The 14,010-nt window shown below is 44.9% G+C and overlaps 1 protein-coding gene across 3 annotated transcripts in view; it reads right to left on the bottom strand.

Moving 5' to 3' along the window:
* dnajc10 (DnaJ (Hsp40) homolog, subfamily C, member 10) overlaps positions 1-14,010 on the bottom strand; it is a 104,549-nt gene that overhangs the window by 22,153 nt on the left and 68,386 nt on the right. For all 3 annotated transcript variants that reach the window (XM_070875815.1, XM_070875814.1, XM_070875816.1), the window contains 4 exons: positions 12,879-12,980; positions 12,629-12,784; positions 9,322-9,455; positions 1,569-1,622 (listed from right to left, as the gene is read on the bottom strand). In XM_070875815.1, the coding sequence (XP_070731916.1) occupies positions 1,569-1,622; positions 9,322-9,455; positions 12,629-12,784; positions 12,879-12,980 (446 nt within the window). The remainder of the gene's footprint in view (positions 1-1,568; positions 1,623-9,321; positions 9,456-12,628; positions 12,785-12,878; positions 12,981-14,010) is intronic.

The following is a 14,010-nucleotide window of genomic DNA, read 5'->3' as shown; positions in this document are numbered from 1 at the left end:
GAAATTAGAGACCAGTTAGCCTAACATCTGTCGTTGGGAAAATGATGGAGTCCATTATTAAAGAAGCAGTATCGGGACATTTGGAAAAGCATGATTCAATCAAGCAGAGTCAGCATGGTTTTATGAAAGGGAACTCATGTTTGACAAATTTGCTGGAGTTCTTTGAGGATGTAATGAGCAGGGTGGATCAGTGGGAACTAGTGGATGTAGGAACCAGTGTATTTAGATTTCCAGAAGGCCACATAAAAGGTTACTGCACAAGATAAACGCTCACGGGGTTGGGGGTAATATATTAGCATGGATAGAGGATTGGCTAACTAACAGAAAACAGATATCGGGATAAATGGGTCATTTTCCGATTGGCAAACAGTGACTAGTGGGGTGTCGCAGGGATCGATGCTGGGTCCTCAACTATTTACAATCTGTATTAATGACTTGGATGAAGGGACCGAGTGTATTGTAGCCAAGTTTGCTGATGATATAAAGCTAGGTGGGAAAGCAAATTGTGAGGAGGACACAAAAAATCTGCAAAGGCTAAGTGAGTGGGCAAAAATGTGGCAGATGGAGTATAATGTGGGAAAATGTGAGGTTATCCACTTTGGCAGAAATAATAGAAAAGCACATTATAATTTAAATGGAGAAAAATTGCAAAGTGCTGCCATATAGAGAGACTTGGGGGCCCTTGTGCATGAAACACAAAAGTTAGTATGCAGGTACAACAAGTAATCAGGAAGGCAAATGGAATGTTGGCCTTTATTGCAAGGGGGAGAGAGTATAAAAGCAGAGAAGTCCTGCTACAACTATTCAGGGTATTGGTGAGGCCACACCTGGAGTGCGGCATACAGTTTTGATCTCTGTATTTAAGCAAGGATATACTTGCATTGGAAACTTTTAAGAGAAGAAGGTTTACAAGGTTGATTCCCGGAGATGAGGAGGTTGACTTATGAGGATAGGTTGTGTAGGTTGGGCCTATACACATTGGAGTTCAGAAGAATGAGGGGTGATCTTATTGAAACATATAAGATAATGAGGGGGCTCGACAAGGTGGATGCAGAGAGGATACTTCCACTCATAGGGGAAACTAAAACTACGGGACATAGTCTTAAAACTGAGATGAGGAGGAATTTCTTCTCTCAGAGGATTGTAAATCTATGGAATTCTCTGCCCCAGAGAGCTGTGGAGGCTGGGTCATTGAATATATTTAAGATGGAGATAGACAGATTTTTGAGCGTTAAGGGAGTAAAGGGTTATGGGGAGCGGGCAGGGAAGTGGAGCCAAGTCCATGATCAGATCAGCCATGATCTTACTGAATGGCGGAGCAGGCTCGAGGGACGAAATGGCCTACTCCTGCTCCTATTTCTTTTGTTCTTTATGTTCTTATTAAAAGTATCTGATTTTTAAAATTAATTTAAATATACCTGTATTATCTTTAATTTTAAAAATCACTCCCTTGAGGATAACTGCGAGCTTGGCCAGTTTTCACTGACAGTTAAGTATTTGAATGTTTGAACTCTATTTTTGAAATGAGCCTGTATCTCTTAACATTTAACCGAAACATAGAAACTTACCCCAGGGCCCACGACCCAAGTGACTGCGCATTCCTGGACCAACCAGTATAGCTACTGTGGGGAGAAATAAGAAACTGTTAGAAGTTGTAACCTAAACTAAAGGATGGAAGCAAGATGATGTAGATTAACGAGTTCACACTGTTTTAATTATTCAGTTATCAGAAATTGTTCCGCTATTAGGTGCTGGACAATTTATGTTTGACGCAATGTTCTCTCCAATTCTTTTATCGTGCGTGGTCCCTTTAAATTTGTTGTGCGGCCGTGCATGCATGGTATCTTTTCCAGCGGCAGCAGCCAGTGGGGCCGAAATCCAGCCTCCCGATAAGGCCCGTTACTGCCGGAAAGCAGCAGCAGCCATGCGGTGCCCCGACAGTTTTTTCTGTCGCTGCACTGTGTGTAAAATGGCGGTGCGGCCACCATTAAAGGAGAGGGTGTACTGCCGCGGCCGGCATTTTATTTTTTTTTGTCGGCCAATTGCCAGGTCGGCCCGACAATTGTGCACACAGATTCAGCTGGACCGGCAACAAGCAGCCTGGCACCCCCCTCTTGGGTGCCAGGCCGCTGGCCCAGCCGAAACGCTCCCTGGTGGCCCAGTGGACCTAACTGAAAGATTCGCAGAGCTCGCAGAGGTTCTCCCCTTTAAGTGAAGGGGAGAGACGTGGTGACGCGCCAGCGTGAAAAAGTCATCAGTGCCACACTGATGACTGACAGCGGCGGACACTCCGCCCGCCCCCCCCACTTTGACAGACACTTTGCGCCCGCCCCCGCTATGTTTGCTGGAAAAAAAAGACAAAGAGCTTAATTTCGCGCAAGAGGCCACCTCATCCACCGTGGCGGTGAAAACAGCTGAAACACGCTAAGTGCGCCTCATTTCGGGCGGGAGTGAATTTCGGCCCCAGTAAGCGGCCTGTGCGGGACCTCCCGATTGGTGCGTGGCTGCGCACCTTAGTGAAGACTGACAAGATCACAATAAAGGATAAAACTGCGAGTACTGTGTACAATGAGTAAGTGTGACCTTAGCTCCTTTAATGAGACTCCAGAGTACAGGTACCTCGTGGGTGGCCTGCTTATATACCGTGCTCCCAAGGGATGCTGGGATCCCTTGGGACTCCAACAGGTAGGCTCTCTGGTAGTAGTGTAATACAGGTTGCAAGGGGTTAAATACATAACATCACTCCCCCATGAAAATCAATAGTACACTTATTTACAAGGTTAGATGATCTGGGGCTTTTCGCTCCCTTGCCGATCGTCTCGGTACAAATGTGGGTGTGGGTAAGTTGGTTAGTTCTTCACTGGGCTGCTGGGCAGCCGGCTTTGCCAGGCTACTGGGGATGGTAAGTTCGGCTTCGTGGTCAACCATGATGCCACTTGTGTTTGTGTTGGAGAGTCAAAGTTGGTGGTGTCTTCTTCGGTTTGTTCGTAGCTGTTGGTGAACCGCAATTTGATTTGGTCCAAATGTTTTCTGTACGTTAGTCCATTGGCCAATTTGACCTGAAACACCCTATTCCCCTCTTTGGCTGTGATCGTGCCAGCGAGCCATTTGGGACCATTTCCATAATTGAGTACAAACACAGGATCATTGATCTCAATATCGCGTGACAAATTTGCACGGTCATGGTACACACTTTGTTGATGCCGCCTGCCCTCCACGTGATCATAGAGATCAGGGTAGACAGGAGAGAGCCTTGTTTTGAGCGCCCTTTTCATGAGCAGCTCGGCTGGAGGAACTCAGGTGAGTGAGTGGGGTCTGGTGCGGTAGTTGAACAGCACTTGGGACAGCCGGGTCTGCAGGGAGCCTTCCGACACACGTTTCACGCTTTGCTTGATGGTCTGAACTGCCCGTTCTGCCTGGCCATTGGATGCAGGCTTGAACGGGGCATATGTGACATGCTTGATCCCATTGCGGGTCATGAATTCCTTGAATTCAGCACTGGTGAAACACGGCCCATTGTCGCTGACCAGGGCATCAGGCAGGCCATGCGTGGCAAACATGGCTCGTAGGCTTTCAATAGTGGCTGTGGACGTGCTTACAGACATTATCGCACATTCAATCCATTTTGAGTAAGCGTGCATGACAACCAAAAACATTTTGCCTAGAAATGGGCCCGCATAGTCCACGTGGATCCTCGACCACGGTTTGGAGGGCCACGACCACAAACGTAGCGGTGCCTCTCTGGGTGCATTGCTCAGCTGAGAGCAAGTGTTGCACTGGCGCAGGCATGACTCTAAATCTGAGTCGATGCCGGGCCACCATACATGGGATCTGGCTATGGCTTTCATCATTACAATGCCTGGGTGGGTGCTGTGCAGTTCACAAATGAACGTATCTCTGCCTTTCTTGGGCAAGACCACGTGATTGCCCCACAACAGACAGTCCGCCTGCAGGGACATTTCGTCTTTGCGCCTATAGAACGGCTTAATCACCTCCTGCATCTCCGCTGGGATGCTGGACCAGCTCCCATGGAGGACAGAGTTTTTTTTACCAAGGACAGTAAAGGATCCTGGCTGGTCCAGGTCCTGATCTGGCGGGCCGTGACAGGGGACTTCTCGTTCTCAAATGCCTCCATGACTATGAGCAAATCCGCTGGCTGTGCCATTTCTACCCCAGTGGTGGGCAATGGCAACCGACTGAAAGCATCTGCGCAGTTCTCTGTGCCCGGTCTGTGGCGGATTACATAGTTGTATGCCGACAGCGTGAGCACCCATCTTTGGAGAGACATTGGTGTTAATCCCTTTGCTTTCAGAACAGCAATATGAGCGGCTTGTGGTCAGTTTCAAGCTCAAACTTGAGGCCAAATAAGTACTGGTGCATTTTTGTTTTACCCGTAAACGCACACCAGAGCCTCTTTTTCACTCATTCTGTAGGTCCTTTCGGCCTTGGACAAACCCCTGGACGCATAAGTGACCGGTTGCAAAATCCCCAATTCGTTAGCCTGTTGTAACACACAACCGACCCCATATGACGACGCATCGCAAGCCAGTACTAATCTTTTACAAGGGTTATACAGGACAAGCAGTTTGTTTGAACACAACAGATTTCTGGCTTTCTGAAAGGCAGCCTCCTGTGAATTCCCCCATACCCAGTCATCTCCCTTGTGCAGTAGCGCTTGTAGGGGTTCTAGCAGGGTGCTTAACCCAGGTAGGAAATTACTGAAATAGTTAAGGAGTCCCAGGACCGACCGCAGCTCCGTCACATTCTGTGGTCTCGGCACGTACTTGATGGACTCCGTCTTGGCGTCGGTGGGTCTGATGTGGTCTGCTGCAATTCTTCTTCCCAAGAACTCGACCTCCTGCGCCCGGAAAACACACTTCGTGCGTTTCAACCTGAGCCCCACATGATCCAACCGACTAAGAACCTCTTCCAGGTTCTGCAAGTGTTTGATGGTGTCCCAACCTGTAACCAGTATGTCGTCCTGGAAAACCACGGTGCGAGGAACCGACTTTAGCAGGCTCTCCATGTTCCATTGGAAGATTGCCGCGGGCGACCGAATCCCGAAAGGGCATCTGTTATAGATGAACAGACCTTTGTTGATGCAGGTGAGGCCTTTCGAAGACTCCTCCTGCTCCTGCGTCATGTAGGCTGAGGTCAGGTCCAGCTTGGTGAACGTCTTCCCTCCAGCCAGGATCGCAAATAGGTCGTCTGCCTTGGGTAGCAGGTACTGGTCCGGTCGTGAAAAACGGTTAATTGTTACTTTATAGTCCCCACAAATTCTGACCGTGCCGTCCTCTAAGTACCGGGACAATCGGACTAGCCCATTCATTGAATTCCACTGGCGCGATGATGCCTTCTCGCTGTAGCCTGTCCAGCTCAATTTCCACTTTCTTACGCATCATATACGGTACCGCCCGTGCCTTGTGGTGGATGGATCGTGTACCGGGAACCAAGTTGATCTGCACTTTCGCCCCCGAGAAGCTTCCAATGCCTGGCTTGAACAATGAGGGAAACTTGCTCAGAACCTGGGCACATAAGACATCGTTGATGGATGAGAGCGCTCGGATGTCATTTCTAGTTCCAGCGGATTTTTCCCAGCCAGCCTCTGCCAAACAATGTGGGGCCATCCCCTGGCACAATCCACAGCGGGAGTTAATGTACTGCTCTATCATAGGAGACTCTGACCTCTGCAGTGCCAATTACAGGGATTAGTTACTTGGTGTAAGTCCTTAGTTTTGTGTGAATGGGGCTGAGCTTGGGCCTGTGTGCCTTGTTGCCCCACAGCCTGTCGAAGGCCTTTTTACTCATTATGGGCTGACTCGCACCCGTGTCCAGTTCCACTGATACTGGAATACCATTCAGTTCAACTTTCAACAGGTGGACATTTCGTGGTGAATGTGTGTACCCCGTATACTTCTGCCTCCTCGGTTTGAGTCTCCAATTCAGTTTGATCCACAGTGGATCGATCTTCCTCTGCAACGTGGTGGTTTGCAGGATTTGCAGCTCACCTGCACATTCGCTGGAGGTGTCCCATTGTTCTGCAACCATTGCACGCATAGTACTTGAAGTGACATTGATGGGGCCGATGATCACCTCCACAATGCCAACAAGGTGTTAACTGCCTCGCATTAACGATTGATGGCGGACTCTGGGTCATCCGAAGTCGGGCAGCAGCAGCCGGCATGTACGTTCTGCCATGTATATTCCTGTTCGGAAACGACGTTACTTTGTTCACAGTACTGGCCGAAACTTCTTTACTCTGCGAAATCTGTTTGGTGTTGTCGCTGGTGGACATAAATGCCTGGGCTATCGTTATAGCTTTACTTAGATTCCGAGTTTCAATGGTTAACAGTTTGCGAAGGATTGCCTCATGGCAAATGCCCAGTACAAAAAAGTCTCTGAGCATTTGTTCTAGGAATCCCTCAAATTCACAATGTCCTTAGTTCGGCGACATAGCTCGCCAGTTCCTGGTCCTCCGATCGTTGACACGTGTAGAACTGATATCTCGCCATCAAAACACTTTCCTTAGGATTTAGGTGCTCCCAGACCAGCGTACACAATTTTTCATAAGATTTAGCTATTGGTTTTGCCAGAGCTAGGAGATTCTGCATGAGGCCATAGGTTGTTGCCCCACAGACAGTTAGGAGGATTGCCCTTCGTTTGGCAGCGTTCTCATCCCCTTCCAGCTCGTTGGCCACAAAGTATTGGTCGAGTCTCTCCACCAAGGCCTCCCAATCGTCCCCTTCTGAGAACTTCTCCAGGATACCAACTGTTCTTTGCATTTTCGCACAGTTGTTCGTTACCTCATCGCTAACTGATAAGCTCATAATAAAGGATGAAACTGAGTACTGTGTACAATGAGCAAGTGTGACCTTAGCTCCTTTAATGAGACTCCAGAGTGCAGGTACTTGGTGGATGGCCTGCTTATATACCGTGCTTCCAAGGGATGCTGGGATCCCTTGGGACTCCAACAGGTAGGCCTTCTGGTGATAGTGTAATACAGGTTGCAAGGGGTTAAATACATAACAGGGACATTGCTTAATTGGGCTTTGAAGGTTTCCTTTCAAAAAAGTGTTTCTGCCAAAGTTTACTCATGCCATGAACTTTCCCAGATGAGGAACTGCACCAGTGTCTGCTAAAGCTAAATTCGCTCAACTTTATCCCAGAGATCTGCCCTCATATTTCATTACATTCATCCCTCCTATATTAAGAACGTCTTGCAGACTGCAGATCTGCTCCAAAACTCTGCAGTTAATAGTTCCTCTCCTGACCTCCAATCCCTCTATGCTAACCTTGGATCTTTTCCAAATTTCCTCACAGATCCTGGACTTTCTCCTGCCTCCTCGCAGACTCTGCTTTCTGACTCTAGACTTCTCAGAACACGGCTTCCTCTACCTTCAAGGCCTGCCTTACAGAAAAAGGAAGGGGGCGAGGCCATGGAGGGATTTGAATAAGAGGATGAGAATTTTAAAATCGAGGCATTGGCGCAATGGGAGCCAATGCGCACAGGGGTGCTAGGTAAACTGGACTTGATGCAGGTTAGCATACGGTCAGCAGAGTTTTGGATGAGCTCAAATTTATGGAAGGAGAAAGACAGGAGGCTGGATAAGATGCATTGGAATAATCATGCCTAAAGGTAACAAAGCATGGATGAGGGTTTCATCATAGTTGGGCTGTGGCAGGGGCACAGACGGGTAATACTATGGAAGTGGAAGCAGGTAGACTTCGTGATGCAGAGGATTTAGGGTCAGAAGCTCAGCTTAGGGTCAAATAGGAAATAAGACATTGCGGATCATCCAGGATTGGATGTCTGATGAGCAGTCTGCCAATACAGAGGCAGTGGAAGGCTCGCGAAAGGTGGTGGTGAGGTAGAGCTGGGTGCCGTCAGTATATATATGCAATCTAACGTCATGTGTTTGGATGATGTCGCCGGAGGGCAACGAAATAGGAGTCGTCCAAGGATAGATTCTTCGGGATGCCACTGGTAACGGTGTGTGCGGGCAGGAAGAGAAGCCATTGCAGGGTATTCTCTGGTCTACGACTGGATAGGCAAGGGTTGAACTAGGCGAGGGCAGTCCCAGTCAGCTGGACAAAGGAGAGGAGGATATTGTCGTCAACCATGTCAAAGGTTGCAGAGAGGCCAAGAAGGATGAGGAATGATAGTACACCAGTCACAGAAGATGTAATTTATGACTTTGATTAACACGGAAATTGTCTGATATCAGTGCCCAGATAAGCCAAAACCTTCTCCTGCTGGAATATTGCCAAAACCAAGGCGATGCTCTTCAGCTTCTATCAGCACCTCCCAAGCCCCTGGTCTCAAAACTATCAACTGGCCCGGCGACCATCTCAAGCTGACTCAGATATGGTGTCTTGCACAACCCTAAGCTCAACTTTCTCCTTGACATTGCTCCATCATTAAAACTGCTTTCTTACACCTCCAAAATATTTCCTGTCTCTGCTCTATTTCTCTCATCTACTGACGAAACCCTAGTCCATACCTGAATTACTCCAAGGCTTGACTTTTCCAATGGCTCTCTAGCTGACCTTCCCGCAGCAACCATTTAAAATCTTCAATTCACCGAAAGAGTTGTAGTCCATGTCCTCACTCGCACTAAATTCGACACTCCGATCATCCCATCTTCTTTAACCTCCACTGGCTTCTGCCGTCTGGAAAGCTCTATTCAATTCTACTTGGCCACCTTTCCCATTATTTTCAAAACTGGTTCTATTTGACCTTGCCTTTAACTCCCCCTACTAGATAAATGTTTACTGGTCAGTAAAGCTTATTCTGACGCAATCTCATTAGTACAAAAATACTGCATCAGTCCAGCATCTCTATTTCCAACCGCAACCAATCTTATGGTCTTTGAGTGAGAATATGAATTTTGTGCTGAATTGTGACAGTTTTGTTTCTGGACTTGCACCCACACGAAGATAGATTAAGACCGTCCTAAACTCAATGCACCAAGACCCTTACAACCACCACAGAAAGTACATTTTCAACCCCATTGCTCCAAGTTGGATTTAAATTAATTTTCCAGAAGTAAAAGATGTACTAATCCACTGTGCTACCCAGTTCTCCTTATAGATTTATTATTATTTTGATAGGCAATTAGATATGTAAAACATGGTCAGCACATGCCTAAAGTTAGCAGGAGTCCAAAGTTAGGGAAAACGGTTTTAGAAAATCGGAAAAAATAAGGATTCGGGATTGCAACTCTCATGTAAGTAACAATGAAAGGTCTCTGTAAGAAATTAACTTAACTATGAATTAAATAGTTAAAAAGAAACAACAAAATAAGTTTTTAAAATACATACTGGTACTTGTAAGCATTATTAGTGTTTAGAGGGTAGAGTCGGATCTCTGGGTAGGCCTGCACATTTTGTTTTTGACACAGAGAATAGTGCTTCTGACAGTCCATACTGCCTACGTTGACTGTTCCACTCAGCATCTACAAAGAGAAACCATCTGCATTAGTACCTGGAAAACTGAGTGTAGTGCAATCTACTGGATGCAAAAGTTTGAGGTAGTTGAAATTATAAGTACTTACCAAAATATATAGCTCCACTAACAATCACATATTACATCCAATTTTCTTGGAGGTATTGAAATAGAAAATGTATTGACTTGAATTTAAGGTGTTCACAAAGCCTTTCAAACAAATATGTCATCTCACATTGAAATTGACTGACTGGATCACACTCCCTAAATGTTTTTCTTTTTCTAATCTCCATGTGTAAGCTTAAGATGCCATATAGAAATGGCAGTTCTTCAGAACTTTCGACGTGCCACAAGAAGATTTGGTTCCCTGTCCTATTGGTGCTGTGGAGTCATCTGCTCATCATTGATGATACAGGTATAACGTCCCGAATCCGGAATTCCGAAAACCGACATTTTTTTAGAAAAGCGCATTGCAGATGGAGTTGTCCAACGTGTGATCAGTCCAAGACTTGCTGAATGACCCTCGACCCCAACCCACGTGTGACTCGACCCAGTCTGACTCTCCTACTGTTTTAATGTCTAACCTGAAATCCGGAAAAATACGAAAACCGGCACAGCCTCGGCCCAGAGGTTGCCGGATTCGGGACGTCGGATTTTCTTCTCCGCAATCAGGAAAAACCTGAAAACCAGCACGGCCTCGGTTCCGAGGTTGCCGGATTCGGGACATTGTACCTGTATTATACTGTCAACATGGCAGAATGTGTGAATATCATTCCATTTCTTTTCAGAATTGAATTCTTTGCTACCTGTAGTCATTTGAATTACCTCAAATATTAGACATTGCAACAGGACAGGTGCTACAGAATGCCCTGCTCTCATCGGACTAGTATGGTTTTTTTTTGAGTAGAAAAGAAAAACAAAACGAGATAAAATAACAAGTTGCAACTTCAATAAGGTGTGAAGTGAAATTAACAAGACTGACTGTGTCAACCAGTCAGCAGTTTAAATGTGTAAAGACTACCAAAGATGATTTTCAATGATGGACAGCAATGATCTTTACATCAAATGCCTGCTTCCGGATCATATTAATAATTACAATCCGCAATGCAGAAACAGGATCAGCTTCAATACTTTGCCAAATCTATTCACCTTTTCCAGCATGAAAAGGTCAGATAGCCTAGAAAGGTTAGCTGCTGATCCTGCTTGAACCAGGCTGAGTTCACCTTAAATAGCAAGTTTTATTGGTCACAACCCACAAAGTGGGAATTGAAATTTGAATTAACTAATTATTCAAATCAAGAGGTTTGAATAAAGTGGCAAATTTTCAAAGCATATTCAACAGGAGGCATTTTTGGCATAAAGTCAATTGAATTAACAGAAAACAGAGAGTCGGGATAAATGGTTCATTCTCTGGTTGGCAATCAGTAACTAGTGGGGTACCGCATGGATCAGTGCTGGACCCCAACTATTTACATTCTATATTAACGACTTGGAAGAAGGGACTGAGTGTAACGTAGCCAAGTTTGCTGATGATACAAAGATGGGAGGAAAAGCAATGTGTGAGGAGGACACAAAAAAATCTGCAAAAGGGCATAGACAGGCTAAGTGAGTGGGCAACAATTTGGCAGATGGAGTACAATGTTGGAAAATGTGAGGGAGAAAATGTTTGGCAGAAGAAAATCAAAGAGCAAGTTATTATTTAAATGGAGAAAGATTGCAAAGTGCTGCGGTACAGCAGGACCTGGGGGTATTTGTGCATGAAACACAAAAGGATAGTATGCAGGTACAGCAAGTGATCAGGAAGGCCAATGGAATCTTAGCCTTTATTGCAAAGGGGATGGAGTATAAAAGCAGGGAAGTCTTGCTACAGTTATACAGGGTATTGGTGAGGCCACACCTGGAATACTGCGTGCAGTTTTGGATTCCATATTTACAAAAGGATATACTTGCTTTGGAGGCAGTTCAGAGAAGGTTCACTAAGTTGATTCCGGAGATGAAGGGATTTACTTATGAGGAAAGGTTGAGTAGGTTGGGCCTCTACTCGTTGGAATTCAGAAGAATGAGAGGTGATCTTATCGAAATGTAGAAGATTATGAGGGGGCTTGACAAGGTGGATGCAGAGAGGATGTTTCCACTGATAGGCGAGATTAGAACTAGAGGGCATAATCTTAGAATAAGGGGCCACCCATTTAAAACTGGGATGAGGAGAAATTTCTTCTCTCAGAATGTTGTAAATCTGTGGAATTCGTTGCCTCAGAAAGCTGTGGGACATTGAATAAATTTAAGACAGAAATAGACAGTTTGTTAAACGATAAGGGGATAAGGGGTTATGGGGAGCCGGCAGGGAAGTGGACCTGAGTCCATGATCAGATCAGCTCGAGGGGCCGTATGGCCTACTCCTGCTCCTATTTCTTATGTTCTTATAATACAAATTGAATAACTTCAACTGTATACTTAATCTCAATTTCTTCCCATATCTACCAAAGTAATTCTCTCAATTCATTAACTAACCGTAACACTTTAAATAGCTCAATCTGTTTTTTGCCAGGATATTTATGAACTGGTTTGTTGCTTTTAAATCAATATGATAGTTGAGCTTATCAAGTGTAAATGTAACATTTCCAAGTGTGACCCTTTCAAGCATGACACTAAGTGTAATAGACTCGCTAGACGTGGACATAAATGTATATATATTGTGAATGAAAGACTATTAGCAATTCTACTATTAATAATGTCACATTATGCAATTGGTACAAAGTTGTGTGATTATTAATTCTACTCAAAATAATTTAGTGGTAAAATGTGAAATAAAAAGCAATGAAAAATACAGTCAATCTATGAAGGTAGGTTTGTTCAATGCAGTCAAATCAAAATGAACACATCCAGGTCAAATTTGGATTTCATCATAAAATTGTAGACCACTCCCATTCGCTTCCAATGCAATTCTGGTCCAAGCATGCAATGAAATTCAAAATCAGTTTTCAAATGATCAGAATATTGTAAAACATTTTTCAAATAAGGTTCATATCATTTATTAAAGAGAAAACTCATATAAGTGATAATCAATTTACTTTGGTTTGGGAAAAATAGTCTGAAGCAAAGTCATTCTAAAGGATTCTTCAATTGAATTGAAAACGAGATCTTAATCTTTGGGTGGGTGCAAAGTGAAAATGTTTCTCTTACCCTGGCCATCTTCTTCCATTCTGGCATCAAAGCTTGGCAAGGACCACACCATGGGGCATAGAAATCTACCATCCACATTTCATCCTGCGATCTCTTTTTAACTAATTCTTCAAAATTCTCTGGTGTCAATGCAATTACCGAAGGATTTATGAGATCCTACACAAACAGTAAACAAAATAATTAATTAAATCAGTGGTAAAATAAAAAAATGGTTATTAAAACAAATAACTGTTATATAAAAACTCCATACCTGAATAAACACCAAAAGTTCATCAGCTGTGTGGTGGCCCTCGTATTCGTGAACATTGGACTGGTTGAATATTAATGTTGTTGGATAAGCTCGGATACCATGCTTGAACAGCAATATAAGAATGATTACTCTTCAACTTAATTTTTTTTTCATCAAGCCAAAACCTCTCTTCAGAACCTCCTCCCCAATCGTCACCTCCCTCCTCTGTACCATCTCCAAGCTCATCTTGTCCATAAGATTTATCTCCAGCTCCCCAGACTCTATTGCCACTAAACTGCTGACCACCCAACTTTCCTTCCTGGCCCCAATGCTGAATGACATTGCAAATGGTTCTCTCTCTTCAGGTACTGTCTCTCTCCCTTTCAAACTTTGCACCGTCACCTCCCTCCTGAAAAAAACTCACCCTCAACCCTTCTGTACTTGAAAAGAACTGCACCATCTCCAACCTCCCATTCCTCTGCAAAGTCCTTGAACAAAGTCCAGACCCATGCCCATCTCTTCTGCAACTCCATTTTTGAATCTCTCCGATCAGATTTAACCCAACACCTCTGCTCCATTATCCAGCTTGGTGGGACTAACTGCACTTAAGTTTCACTCTTGTCCATTTGATTTGGGTTCGCTTCCTGCCCAGTTACCTCTAGAGTTCTCCAAGGATCTAACCTGGGTCACCTCCTCTTCCTCATCTAAGTATGCCCCTTCGCAACATCATCCTCAGACATGGGGTCAGCTTCAGCATGTATGCTGAAGACACCTGTTCTACTTCTTCACTATCTCTTACAGCCCCTCTACCGCTTCTGTGCGGTCAGACTGCTTATCTGACATCCAGTTTTAGATGACCTGCAAGTTTCTCCAACTAAAGATTGGGAAGACTGAAGGCATCGTCTTCGGCCCCTGCCACAAACTCCGTACCTTAGGTACAAACTCCACCCTTCTTCCCTGCCTCTGTCTCAGGCTGAACCAGACTATTCGCAACCTTGGCTTTCTATTAAACCCAGACCTGAACCTCCTACCACCATAACCTTCCTATCACAAAGACCACCTACCTCTAACTCTGTAACATCACCCATCTTTGCCCCTATTGCAGTCTATCTGTTTTTGAAACACTCATTCATACCTTTGTCGCTTCCAGACT

Source organism: Pristiophorus japonicus, chromosome 3 (assembly GCF_044704955.1).
Source record: "Pristiophorus japonicus isolate sPriJap1 chromosome 3, sPriJap1.hap1, whole genome shotgun sequence".
NCBI classification, from domain to species: Eukaryota; Metazoa; Chordata; class Chondrichthyes; family Pristiophoridae; genus Pristiophorus; species Pristiophorus japonicus.
This window is presented reverse-complemented; position numbering and strand designations above follow the sequence as displayed.